Source organism: Notolepis coatsorum (assembly GCF_963971535.1).
Source record: "Notolepis coatsorum genome assembly, chromosome: 7".
Lineage (NCBI taxonomy): Eukaryota > Metazoa > Chordata > Actinopteri > Aulopiformes > Paralepididae > Notolepis > Notolepis coatsorum.
In genome coordinates, this window is record NC_140171.1 from 139,739,647 (window position 1) to 139,753,407 (window position 13,761).

At 44.3% G+C, this 13,761-nt stretch overlaps 1 protein-coding gene across 1 annotated transcript in view; it reads left to right on the plus strand.

Annotated features, from left to right (window-relative positions):
• Positions 1-4,958: 4,958 nt before the first annotated feature.
• Positions 4,959-13,761, plus strand: part of dchs2 (dachsous cadherin-related 2) — a gene marked incomplete at both ends in the record, with an annotated part of 108,258 nt that continues 99,455 nt past the window's right edge. The window contains 2 exons of the mRNA XM_084318409.1: positions 4,959-4,998; positions 6,838-8,624. Of these exons, the coding sequence (XP_084174535.1) occupies positions 4,959-4,998; positions 6,838-8,624 (1,827 nt within the window). The remainder of the gene's footprint in view (positions 4,999-6,837; positions 8,625-13,761) is intronic.

Genomic DNA, 13,761 nt, shown 5'->3' on the forward strand with positions numbered 1-13,761 from the left:
TTGGGTTACACCCCCTTTTTCCACAATCCATATCGTGAAGAGCAACCACACACTGACATGCCAATCTAAAGGTTAAAGGTTGTCTGGTGTAGGTTACGTGCAGGTGTTTCTCAGTGTATACTGTATATCATATAACTACATATAAATGAAATATGTACATGTTTCGCAACCTCCCTGCTGTAGGGGTGGGGGAGGTGCTATTGCAGTGCAATTGGAAGTCAGACTTGCATGACAAGAACTGAGGCTGCGCATGTTACTACATACCACATTAATGATGGCCTGTATTGTTGAGCAAACGGCCACGTTGGAATGTGATCGTCTCAAACCTCATTGTGATTATTGTACCATTGTGAGTCTCTGCTTGACAAAACTTGAGTTGTTTGTTCATAAGCATGTAAGCCTTTATTGTCTTTGCGTGGCAACGCTTGGTTTCTGTATCCAGGGGTGGGAATTGCTACTTGGTGCATTGTCAGGACTGTTAGTATCATCTACCACCATTGTTAACTATTATTTCAAATTATACCTCAGGTTACATATATAAAATATTTTCATCCATTATCCCACAGAAATGCATTTTTACCAACAAATGTTTCTCAGTATCCCAATAAGTAATACAAAAATAAAATAAAAAAAATCCCCAAATGTATCTGATTACTGTGTTTTTATAGTAACTACCAGATTACAGTTAAAAACATGTTTTAATCAGATTACTATCATCCTTGTAACTTCCCAATTCTTGTAGTAGTAACACTACTATCACCGACATCTAAGAAGGGAGATCCCCCCTTGAACGGCCCTTCTAAGGTTTCTCCCCTCCACATTGCCTGTGGTGCTATCGCTAGGTTTTTTTGTGAGTTTTCCCTTACATGCGTGTGGGGTATGTCTGGCAGTGTTGCATTTATTTATTTTACATTTTGGATTTCATGGAGTTTTTAGTTTTGTTCTTGATTTATTGTGATGTTTCTTCTTGACTTGTTTAAAGAAGACGTGTCCGGCCCATGGGGACATTAGCGTGTGTTGTCGGGCCTTACAAACAAATACATTTGATTTGATTTGAATTGCCCATATGTACCTGACTCCTGGAGGTGGAGCCCCGAGACAGCGTGACGAAAGCCTCGGCCCGGCTTCCTCTCCAGGGAAGGTTTCCTCGGAGGCTCCGGCTGGTCCACCACTACCTCACTGAGCGGAGGCTCCTCCACAGCCAGGAGGTGGCCGGCGTTAAACATGATCTCCTCCTCCAGAGACCGGAGACACCTCTCAAAGTGCTCCTCGCTCCTCTCTGCGTTTCTAGGAGGATATATTAGTAGTAACATTTGATACATTAGCCCTTTCACTACCACACTACAGAAGGTTAACCTTTCACCTTTCACTACCACACTACAGAAGGTTAACCTTTCGCCTTTCACTACCACACTACAGAAGGTTAACCCTTTCACTACCACACTACAGAAGGTTAACCCTTTCACTACCACACTACAGAAGGTTAACCTTTCACTACCACACTACAGAAGGTTAACCTTTCACTACCACACTACAGAAGGTTAACCTTTCACTACCACACTACAGAAGGTTAACCCTTTCACTACCACACTACAGAAGGTTAACCTTTCACTACCACACTACAGAAGGTTAACCTTTCACTACCACACTACAGACGGTTAACCGTCACACAACCGTCTGTAGTGTGGTAGTGAAAGGGTTAACCTTCTGTAGTGGTAGTGAAAGGGTTAAGTATGTGAAAAGACGCCTAAGGTATCTTGTCATTGTTTAGTGCAGTGGTTCTCAAACTACGGGTTGCGACCCAAATTGGGGTTGCGGGTAGGTGACAGTGGGGTTGTGCATTGGAAAGTAAAAAAAAAAAATTATGTTCTGGCAACATATTTTGGCTAAATATGCCTCGTTTTATAAATGTGTATTGATAACATAGTGCTGTAATACAATTTTCTAATAAATATGCATGATCAAGTTCAACAACGTGTGCTTTTATTTTGATATTCCTTAATTCCATGTTGAAATTACGTGATACATTAAGTGTGGGGTCCCCAAAAAAAATCCTAAATAAAATGGGGTTGCGGTATGAAAAAGTTTGAGAACCCCTGGTTTAGTGAATGGTACTTCCATCCACAAATGCACGCACAGAGCAGAGCTACATATTTTGTCCCACCCTAAGAATTACATGTAAATGCTCGTATGTGCTTGTTAATTAAGAACAAATGATCAAATAGTAATGAGATGTTAATTGAAGACCCCCTGTGGCCAGGACGTTCATTACATGTCATTGGTGGATGTATTGGTGAATGAGGCCCACTGGTTCTCCATCACATCATTTGTTTTCTACAACCACTTCTATGAAGTCAGTTGGCGAAATGCAACCCATTGGGCCTCATTCACCAATACATCCACCAATTTCTTCTTACCTGTCTGTTAAGAGATAAAACTTCTTACCTGTCTGTTAAGAGATAAATAAGAAAAGCCACCGCCGCATTCATCAACCCGTTCTTAACGTCCAAATCTGTTCTTACCCAGGTGTGTTGAATGAGCATTTATTTATCCACTCTGGTTGGATGGTGAATTGTACTTGTGCTGTATAATAACAATACATTTGAATCTAATCTCATTTTGAGATCAGTCAAACAGCAATATATAATAATCCATTTCAGAAGCAGAACGCACGCAATAAGTTCTGGGTTTTCTAAGTCGTATTTGGGGCAATTGACCAATGGTAGGCTTTTTTTTTTTTTTATCTTTTTCTGTGGTCTTGCCTAACAGAAAAGCAAAAATAAGAAAACATTGCTGAATCCCAGGTAAGAACAAAATAAGAAAAAAATGCTATAGTTAAGAACAAAATAAGGAAAAGCAAAAATAAGAAAACATTGCTGAATCCCAGGTAAGAACAAAATAAGAAAAAAATGCTATAGTTAAGAACAAAATAAGAGGAAATCTGTTCTTATATCGCTTGGTGAATGAGGCCCGTTGTTACTCACGGGTCCCCTCACCTGAAGTCTAGCCACAGCAGGCCTGCAGTGATCAGTCCCAGCCCCTCACCTGAAGTCTAGCCACAGCAGGCCTGCGGTGATCAGTCCCAGCCCCTCACCTGAAGTCTAGCCACAGCAGGCCTGCAGTGATCAGTCCCAGCCCCTCACCTGAAGTCTAGCCACAGCAGGCCTGCAGTGATCAGTCCCAGCCCCTCACCTGAAGTCTAGCCACAGCAGGCCTGCGGTGATCAGTCCCAGCCCCTCACCTGAAGTCTAGCCACAGCAGGCCTGCAGTGATCAGTCCCAGCCCCTCACCTGAAGTCTAGCCACAGCAGGCCTGCAGTGATCAGTCCCAGCCACTCACTGGCCTCCCAGTTCTTGGCCAGCATCACCGGCACCACCGTCACCTCTCTGGTGTCGGCGTAGTTGAGCTCTTTCTTACAGCTGCGGGACGCCTGGTACGCCGGAGTCATGAAAGGACAAATGACTACAGCCTCCTCCACACCGGCAGCCATCCTAAAAAAAAACACATTTGATTTTTATTTGATTTTTATTTAACCTTTATTTAACGAGGAAGTCCCATTGAGATACAAGATCTCTTTTGCAAGGGAGACCTGGGTCAAGATAACAGCGATAACATTTGCGATACATCACACAAGAACATAATAAAAGTGCACGTATACAATATACGATACATCACATGAAAAGTCAAAAACATAAAACACAAAATAGAATAGTCTACATGATAGTAAAAGTGTATGACAGTATAATACGGGGTAATACAGAGTAATGTAATAGAGATTTAAATTCGCAGAGAGAGACCAGGGTGTCTAAGTGATGTACTTTATTGTATTGATTCCACAGATCAAATCACCTGCACGTAGGATTCTAATAATACAGGTTCAATGTGCCTTCGGAACACCTATGGATACAAAAAGCAACTTCTCCACCAAACTGTCTGGCTACCTATTACAGCAGAGATGGAACTAAATTTGGCAATCTATATGTTTTCCACTCCTTCTAATGGCAAGTTTCAGTCAAATATCAAAACCATCAGCCTACAATTATAGGATATAGGCCTATGGTTTGTATGGACTGATTGGACAGTTTGTCTAAAAAGGCTTGGTCCGAATGCACAACATATCTGAAGAAGAAGCACTTCTTTGCCAGATTGATGTCTGGGGTACTTGGAATATTGTGGAAAACATCACACACACACACACACACACACACACACACACACACACACACACACACACACACACACACACACACACACACACACACACACACACACGCACACACACGCGCACACACACACACACACACACACACACACACACACACACACACACACACACACACACACACACACACACTCACACTCACACACACACACACACGCACACACACGCACACCATATGTAATTTTCAATATAACATGTAACAATATAACAAGTTATTACGATGAGCAAAAGTTGAATCGCATTATCACCACAAGAAGAACGGACAAGAAGGCCTCTCAAATAGTTGAGGACAACACACACACCCATCACACCCATTACGAACTCATTCCCTCAGGCCGTCGACACAGAGCTTCGACACTTATAAAAAGGGGCTCAGCTATCTTCGTGCCTACCTCCATCAGACTGCTGAACGCCTAGGTCTGGTGGAGGCGGGACTAACAACTAACTCCCCTTCCACCTGATGGATGCATATCATCTGTATTATTATTATTTATTATTTATATACATATAGAATTGCTCCATTTGGATTTGAATATATCATTATTTTAAGTATTGTAGTTTTAATGTAGTTGGTGTTTTTTCTATAGTGGTGAGAGTCTATGTATTGTGACTGTATGTTGTCTTTTAACCACTGCACAAATGAAGTTCCGAAAGGAAAATAAAGTAGTTTGAAGTTGAATTGCATTATGACAGTGATTGATGTGGTCATAAGGAGGACTGTACTCACGAGTCGTTGATGTTGCCCGTCACCCCTCCCTCAATATCCATCCACACCGGTAAGCCGTCATCTTTGAGGCGTTCGTAAATCTTTTTCACAAGCGCTTGGTCGTCCCACTGGTAAGAGAGCATGATATGCGATGGCATTTTCTCTATTCCCAGGAATTTAACCTCTGATAAGAAAATCAACCTATAATATGGTTGTGTTCAGTTTGTATGGCCCTTGGCATTTGCAGTTGTTGTTGTTGAAGAAAGTGGTTTCAGAGAAACTGTGTTTGGCTTGTTTACCCCAGGTGTACATCTCTCAGGTTTCATCTGTTGCTAGGTTACAGGTCTTTGCACCAATGGGATGGGTGATCACCTGGTCCCATGGCAGTAGACCAGGGGAGGTCTATACTGCCTAAAACTGAGGCCTGGTGTCTCCCGCATATAGGACACCAAACATCCTGGATTACACCAGGGGCCTCTAGACCAGGCCATCAGAACACTGAACACTGAACTCTCCACTCACACGTACACATGAGCACACACAGACACACACACAGACACACACACAGACACACACACACACACACACACACACACACACACACACACACACGCACGCACGCACGCACACACACACACACACACACACACACACACACACACACACACACACACACACACACACACACACACACACACACACACACACACACACACACACACACACACACACACACACACACACACACACACACACACACACACACACACACACACACACACACACACACACACACACACACACACACACACACACACACACACACACACACACACACACACACACACACACACACACACACACACACACACACACACACACACACACACACACACACAACACTCATACTGGCTATGACACAGTTAGTATGTATTCAACACAGGGGTGTCAGTGTCACTGAAGGAGGGTTAGATGGGATGGGGATTCACGAGGATGTGCAATTTCAATTATTGCCAATAGGGGGTGTCATGTCCACGTATGGTTGTTCTGTGGACTAATGTCAAACTACTCACTACTCTCAACCATGGGCGTGGTGGATTTACATCAATCAGAATTGTTGAGGTATTTATTTCCTATACCTTTCTAGGATACATCACTATTTTGGTGGCCTATATCCATATTTTGCTTAATTCTATAGCTTTTCTTGTATTATTCATGAATGAATGAATGAATGAATGAATGAATGAATGAATGAATGAATGAATGAATGAATGAAAACTTTATTAACAGATTGCAGAATAGGTACAATACAGTACGGCTCAATACACACAATTGTTAAGGGGATGCAGACCAGAGAAAGACGTTTGTCTTGTTTACATCAGGGTCCCCCTTTTTCAATTCATAGTGAATTCATAAATTCAGAATTTCGCCAGATGCATGATACCTTGACATCAATCAGTAAGGCGGTACGATTCCACGTGTTAAATCGTCGTAATCTCTTGGCCTATTTAAATCTTGGGCAATCAAGGCCAGATGGAGTTGAACGCGTTGGTAAAAGCATACACGCGACCGGGACGCTTGAAGGCGCGAGGCGCATTACTTCTTTCTGTCAGTGGTGGTGGTGGTGGAGGATCGTCTAAAGATTTGCGTTATACGAATGGGTTTCTGAGGATTTAAATGGTTCCGAAATACCTGGTGAGCTGTTGAAGTCATGTTTTTACATCATGTTAGAGAATGACATTTGACTATGTTCCTGCATGCGCTCGAAAATGTTCGTGCACCTGTCGTCATTTTGAGATGTGGTCGTCTGACACTTGAGCCATCTGTGAAGAAGAGAGAGACGTCAGTTTAATAAGGAAATATGTAGGACAAACTTGGCTTAGAAATCAACGTTTTCGACGTGTTAAAGGAGGAATGGGTCTAAAAAATGGGACAACTTTGCTCCTTCAACGACTTGTCCTCCTGTCGCTCCTGTGCATGGCGCCGTCCCTCGCCCAGCAGGTGTACAACCTCACCCTCTCGGTCGAGGAGGGGTTGCCCGCCAAAACCATCGTGGGAGACCTTGGAGCGGGCCTGACCACGCCGAGTACCGGCTTCTTCCTCTCGGAGAGCAGGGACTCCTCGTATGTTTTCAAAGATTTGGAAATAGACGCGGACACCGGCATAATATCAACAGCCATAATCTTGGACAGAGAAAGCAGAGATAAGTACGAATTTGTGGCCGCCACCCTCACGGGGGAGATGATACAGGTGAAAATAGTGGTGAGAGATGTGAACGACCATTCTCCCATGTTTTCCTCGGAGACGGCTGAGCTGGAGGTGTCGGAGTTAAGTCCCCCCGGTACTCGCTTTGAACTCGAAGGCGCCAAAGACCCGGACGAGGGGGACTTCGGAACCCAGGGGTACAGAATCATCACAGGGGGCGACATGGCGGGGGACTTGTTCACGGTGGAGTATCGTAATGGGTCGGACAACCTCTTCAACCTGGACCTCATCCTCACAGAGAAGCTGGACAGAGAAACAAGAGATTCTTATTCCCTGACCATCGAGGCGTTCGACGGAGGGATCCCTACTGCCAGGACGGGAAGGCTTCAGGTCAACATCCGTGTCCTGGATGAGAACGACAACCCGCCCGTGTTTAACCAGACGGAACATCTCGCCTCAGTGTCCGAGGACGCCCCGGTGATGTCGGCCGTGTGTCAGGTGCACGCCACGGACGTCGACCTCGGTGACAACGGCCTCGTCGCTTATGCGATAAACAGACGCCAAAGTGACCCGGACGAGATGTTCCTCATCGACGAAACCACCGGGATCATTTACATCAATAAAGCGCTGGATTTTGAGACTCGTTCTTTCCACGAGTTAATCGTCACCGCGAGGGACAACGGCGCCCAGCCGGAGTACAGTAGCACCTTTGTAGGCGTGAGGGTGCTGAACATCAACGACAACAGCCCCACTATCAGCGTCCTGTTCCTCAGCGAGACGGGGGAGCCCACGGTGTCGGAGGCGGCGGGGATCGGGGAGTACGTCGCCAGGATATCGGTGTCGGACCCGGACCTTCAGGAAGAGAGGGTCAGTGTGACTCTGGAGGGTGGCGAGGGCAGATTCACCCTGAAGCAGACCGACCACTTCCTCCACGCCCTGTGTGTCAACGGTGAGCTGGACAGGGAGGAGAAGGACCTGTACGAGCTGAAGGTCACGGCCTCGGATTCCGGAAGGCCGCGGCCTCGGAGTAGCGAGACGACCCTGCTGGTGAGGGTCACGGACACCAACGACTGCCGCCCGCTCTTCGAGCGGGACGTCTACACCGTCAGACTGGCAGAGGACGTCCCCCGGGGGAGCTCCGTCGTCCAGCTCCGGGCCAGAGACGCGGACGACGTCGGCGTCAACTCCGAGGTCAGCTACTCCGTCCTCCTCAAGTCCGGCGGCCGGGGGGAGGAGGACGGCAGCAGCCCCCCGGTCGACGTCGACCCGAGGTCGGGCCTGGTCACCACGGTGGCCGCGCTGGACAGAGAGAGAGAGGCGGAGGTGTGGTTCCTGGTGGTGGCGGTGGACGGGGGGGAGCCGGCTCTGTCCTCCACGGCTACGGTCACCGTGGTGGTGGAGGACGTGAACGACCACGGGCCGGTGTTCCGGCGGCAGCTATACAACGTCTCCGTCCCGGAGCACGCCGCTGTCGGCAGCTGCTTCTTACAAGTATGTCGTTTAGATTGATCGTCTGTTATATGTGTCAAAAACCTCATGAAATAAATGATATAATATCAACAACAGGGATCAAATTATATTGTATCAACAACAGTTGGGGGGTCTTTCTTGGCTCAATTGACATGATCTTGGCAACAAACAAAACAAGGCCTACTGTGCAAAATATTGGCCGCTTGACACTGGTGGTTAAATAACCTTTACACTAGACACACAAACACTTCACACTCTTTGTTTTGTTTTGTTTTGTTTTGTTTTCTCTCCGCTCTCTCTCTCTCTCTCTCTCTTTCTCTCTTTCTCTCTCTCTCTCTCTCTCTCTCTCTCTCTCTCTCTCTCTCTCTCTCTCTCTCTCTCTCTCTCTCTCTCTCTCTCTCTCTCTCTCTGTGTCTTACTGACTCACACGTCTTGGGGGACAACAGTGGCTTTCATTCTGTCGCCTGCACAAAGCTACCAGTGTTGCCCCCTAAATGCCCCCCCTGCCCTGGCTTCTCCCGACAACACACTGACCCATTCCAATCCAGCAGCACTGTGTTTTTGATATGACAGATCTAATGCCTGGCTGGTACCACTCGCCCGCTTGGCACAAAAGGTCAAAGGCCATTACAAACGAGGCCATAACCCGTTCACTGCCACACTACCAAAGGGTTAACCCCATTCACTGCGACAATACAGAAGGTTAACCCCTTCACTGCCACACGTCAAAGGGTTAACCCTTTCACTACCACACTACAGACGGTTAACCCGTTCACTACCACACTACAGACGGACGGTTAACCCTTTGTTGGTATCACGGTATCACCAGTAATACATCTAAGAGCAGAGTGATATACTGTAGGTATCACCAGTAATACATCTAAGAGCAGAGTGATATACTTAGGGATGTGTACCGAATCCGGTACTTTTAAGGGTACCGACCGAATCACGTCGGTACTACTGAGTACCAATTCACATGAGATCCGCCGGTGCCACATTTCGGGTACAGTAAAAACGAAAACCTATGAAGTGTGCCGCACGTTCACAAAGCAGTCGGGGCAATGGCAAGCCGAAAACGGTTACACTTTACAAAGCTAGATGCGGACAACGCTCGCTGCAATATTATATATTATATATATATTAACAAATTGTTCTAAATAAATAATAATGATAATAAATTATTAGAAGTTTGTATTTTTTTTTTTACAACTGAGGTAGGTAGATTACATTTTTAGAGACTACAGAAAAAAGGTACCGTTGGATACCGGTATCGGTTAAAATGTGAACGGTACCCAACCCTAGATATACTGTATATACTGTAGGTATCACCAGTAATACATCTAAGAGCAGAGTGATATATGCAGCGATGCGTTGCTCATGGGACGAGATTGCACTCCGGGCAACCTACGTTTTGTGAGCAGAAGCGTGTGCACACAGGAATGCGCTGCACTCGACTGATGCGCCAACTCGCAGTACCCACCTGGCTACTTTGCATATCAATAGCGCCGGTCGTCAGGTGTTACATTCCATTCGTAGAGGCAATTAGGCATTGTTTTTAGTCTGTCCTTATGCGAGGGAACATTTATGCGCATGCGCGGGAGCGCGCGTGCATGGGGCGTCATTAGCGTGCGTGCAACCTGTGTTGATATGAGCATCGCAACACTGGATATATGTTCTGTAGGTATCAGCAGTAATACATCTAACAGCAGAGTGATATATGTACTGTAGGTATCACCAGTAATACATCTAAGAGCAGAGTGATATATGTACTGTAGGTATCACCAGTAATACATCTAAGAGCAGAGTGATATATGTACTGTAGGTATCACCAGTAATACATCTAAGAGCAGAGTGATATATGTACTGTAGGTATCACCAGTAATACATCTAAGAGCAGAGTGATATATGTACTGTAGGTATAGATTGATTGATTGATTGATTGAAAACTTTATTAACAGATTGCAGAATGGGTACAATACAGTACAGCTCAATACACACAATTGTTAAGGGGATGCAGACCAGAGAAAGACTTTCGTCTTGTTTACATCAGGGTCCCCCATTTTCACCAGTAATACATCTAAGAGCAGAGTGATATATGTACTGTAGGTATCACCAGTAATACATCTAAGAGCAGAGTGATATATGTACTGCAGGTATCAGCAGTAATACATCTAACAGCAGAGTGATATATGTACTGTAGGTATCAGCAGTAATACATCTAACAGCAGAGTGATATATGTACTGTAGGTATCACCAGTAATACATCTAACAGCAGAGTGATATATGTACTGTAGGTATCAGCAGTAATACATCTAACAGCAGAGTGATGTATGTACTGTAGGTATCACCAGTAATACATCTAACAGCAGAGTGATATATGTACTGCAGGTATCACCAGTAATACATCTAACAGCAGAGTGATATATGTACTGTAGGTATCAGCAGTAATACATCTAAGAGCAGAGTGATATATGTACTGTAGGTATCAGCAGTAATACATCTAAGAGCAGAGTGATATATGTACTGCAGGTATCAGCAGTAATACATCTAAGAGCAGAGTGATATATGTACTGCAGGTATCAGCAGTAATACATCTAAGAGCAGAGTGATATATGTACTGTAGGTATCAGCAGTAATACATCTAAGAGCAGAGTGATATATGTACTGCAGGTATCAGCAGTAATACATCTAAGAGCAGAGTGATATATGTACTGCAGGTATCAGCAGTAATACATCTAAGAGCAGAGTGATATATGTACTGTAGGTATCACCAGTAATACATCTAAGAGCAGAGTGATAAATAGCATCTAATGGCTTAAGGGTGGTAACAGCAGCATGTCTATATATTACGTCGCCATAATCCAAGACAGAGAGTAATACAGTTTCAACAATAATTTTTCTACTGAACATGGGAAAGCAGGTTCATGATCTCTGTTGCGTTTATCTGATAATCATCAATAATGAAAGGTAGAATTAATCTTTCAGAGGTTTATTCAAAAGTGAACAAGAAAAGCAACAAACAGGGTAAATAATATGTCTCAAGGGAAAAAGTACATTGCAACGGGCAGAACGTACTGTAGCGCGGACATGGAGATGCCTTACGCTAAGATAATCTGCAAAGGACAGAAAGAAACAAGCAACGTATCCTGTCACTGGTCAATTCTAAGCCAATGATATAGCTTCTTTAGAATCAGAGAAACAAGACTAATACAAGACTAAACATGGTTATAGATTTAGAATATCAGACTTAAGAGAGGGTTTAGAATTTCAGCAGAGTTCAACAGTCCTTCGTTTTAGAACACAGACTGTCAGGTGGCTGTTGTGAATCCATAGGAATCGGATGACATTCCCTCTGTAGTAGCCTACAAATAGAATTGCCTTGTGTTAGCAAAAGAAACAGCCAAAGTCTCACATCTCTCATCTCTTTTCCTACTTTGCGTTTTAATTTTAGGACCTATAGGGAGGTGTAGTGGTTACGTCATTGTTGTTTCCGACCGGTCCACCTCGCTTGAAATTGCAATGTATTTCCAATGGCCACATTTCTAAATCGTCTCGTTTAAAACAAATAAAGCATGAACCTTGGCATGGTGTACCTTTCTGTGTGTATTCATCCACAATCTATAGCTCAACATGAAACAATTCACAATTAATTGTAAAATAATTACGTATCATTTCATTTCAACCAAAAATGCTTAAACAATAATGTTAGTGATAGAAGGGAACTCATTTTATGCAAAAATAGAAAGCTTGCCAATGTTCATGAGGCAAATCCCTGTATACGGGTGTACCGCGTGGGAAACTAAAGTTACGTCAGACTACACCTCCCTATAGTGGGGCTTTAAAATGCATAGACCAGGTAGTTACAGGCAAGTCTGTGCATTGTCTGCTTTTAAGGTCTTACGTTGTAAGATGTAATGTAGGTTCAAGAGCATGTTTTGGTGCTTGCTGTAATTTCCTATTCAGACCTTGACCCCCGGCTCTAAAACGTCCTCTGCTCGGCGCTCATAAAGTCCACGATGATATGGACTTATCATTATGTCATTATATCACCTTTATGACAGGAAAGTTTGAGCGCCATCAAACGTGGCTAGTGAAGTGAACCGAACCAATGTCATCATGGGTATTCTGAGCCACACCTACAGTCTAAACATTTACCCTCTCTAACCCACGGTTGTAAACTTAACATGAAAGAAGCTCTACTGGATTTAAGGAACTTCGTTATCTTGACCGTTGGGGTCCAGTCTACTGTTCTCAGTCATGATAGTGTAGGGTGTGATGGTTTTATTATTATGTTTATCTTCTCCGACAGAACCCATTCATCTTTATTATTCAAAGAAGGTGTGATCTGAATATATTGTCATGGAAGATGTATTAACCCCCCCCCAGTACTGGAGGCAGTGTTTCTGATTCTGAACAGATGTAGAGTTTCGCTGCTGTCGGGACAAAACCTCATAACTCCATTTTTTAAATATATTTTTTTTAATATAAATCAACTCCGTAGATCATCCTCCATATGTGTGTGTGGGTTTTACAAAGTTTAAACAATGGGAAAGCATTACACCGATCATCTGTCTAAACCTCCTAACTCTATTCACCCTCAAATCTGTGTTTGTTTTTTTCATCTGCTGAAAAGTTGGGTTTTTGGAGTTATGAGGTTTTGTCCCGACGGCAGCGGTTTGTTACATGGGCTTGACTGCAGCTGTGTGGAAGATGTGCGCATATCGCGCAGTGAAGGGAACGGCCCCCGCCTACCTCCGGTCAATGGTCTCTAACTACACACCCTCAAGACCCCTATGCTCAGCATCTTCCTGCCGCCTCAGACTCCACTCCTATCCGAGCTCCGGGAGGGTCATCAAAGAGAAGCCGCCTATTCTCTGTCCTCGCTCCACCATGGTGGAACGAACTTCCCACCACAGTTAGGAGAGCCGAATCCTGACCAATCTTTCGCTGTCGACTAAAAACACACTTCTTCAATCAATATCTGAAATGAAGAAGACATTTTTTATTAAAGAAATTAACCTTCTTACTGTCTTCTAGTATCATGCACTCTTCCTAATATACTAATATGTCTCTACTACTATGCACTCAACACTGCAGAACTCAAGTTTCAACACTTTGATGAACATTTGTTACTCAGCTGAAAGAGTTGTACCCTTCC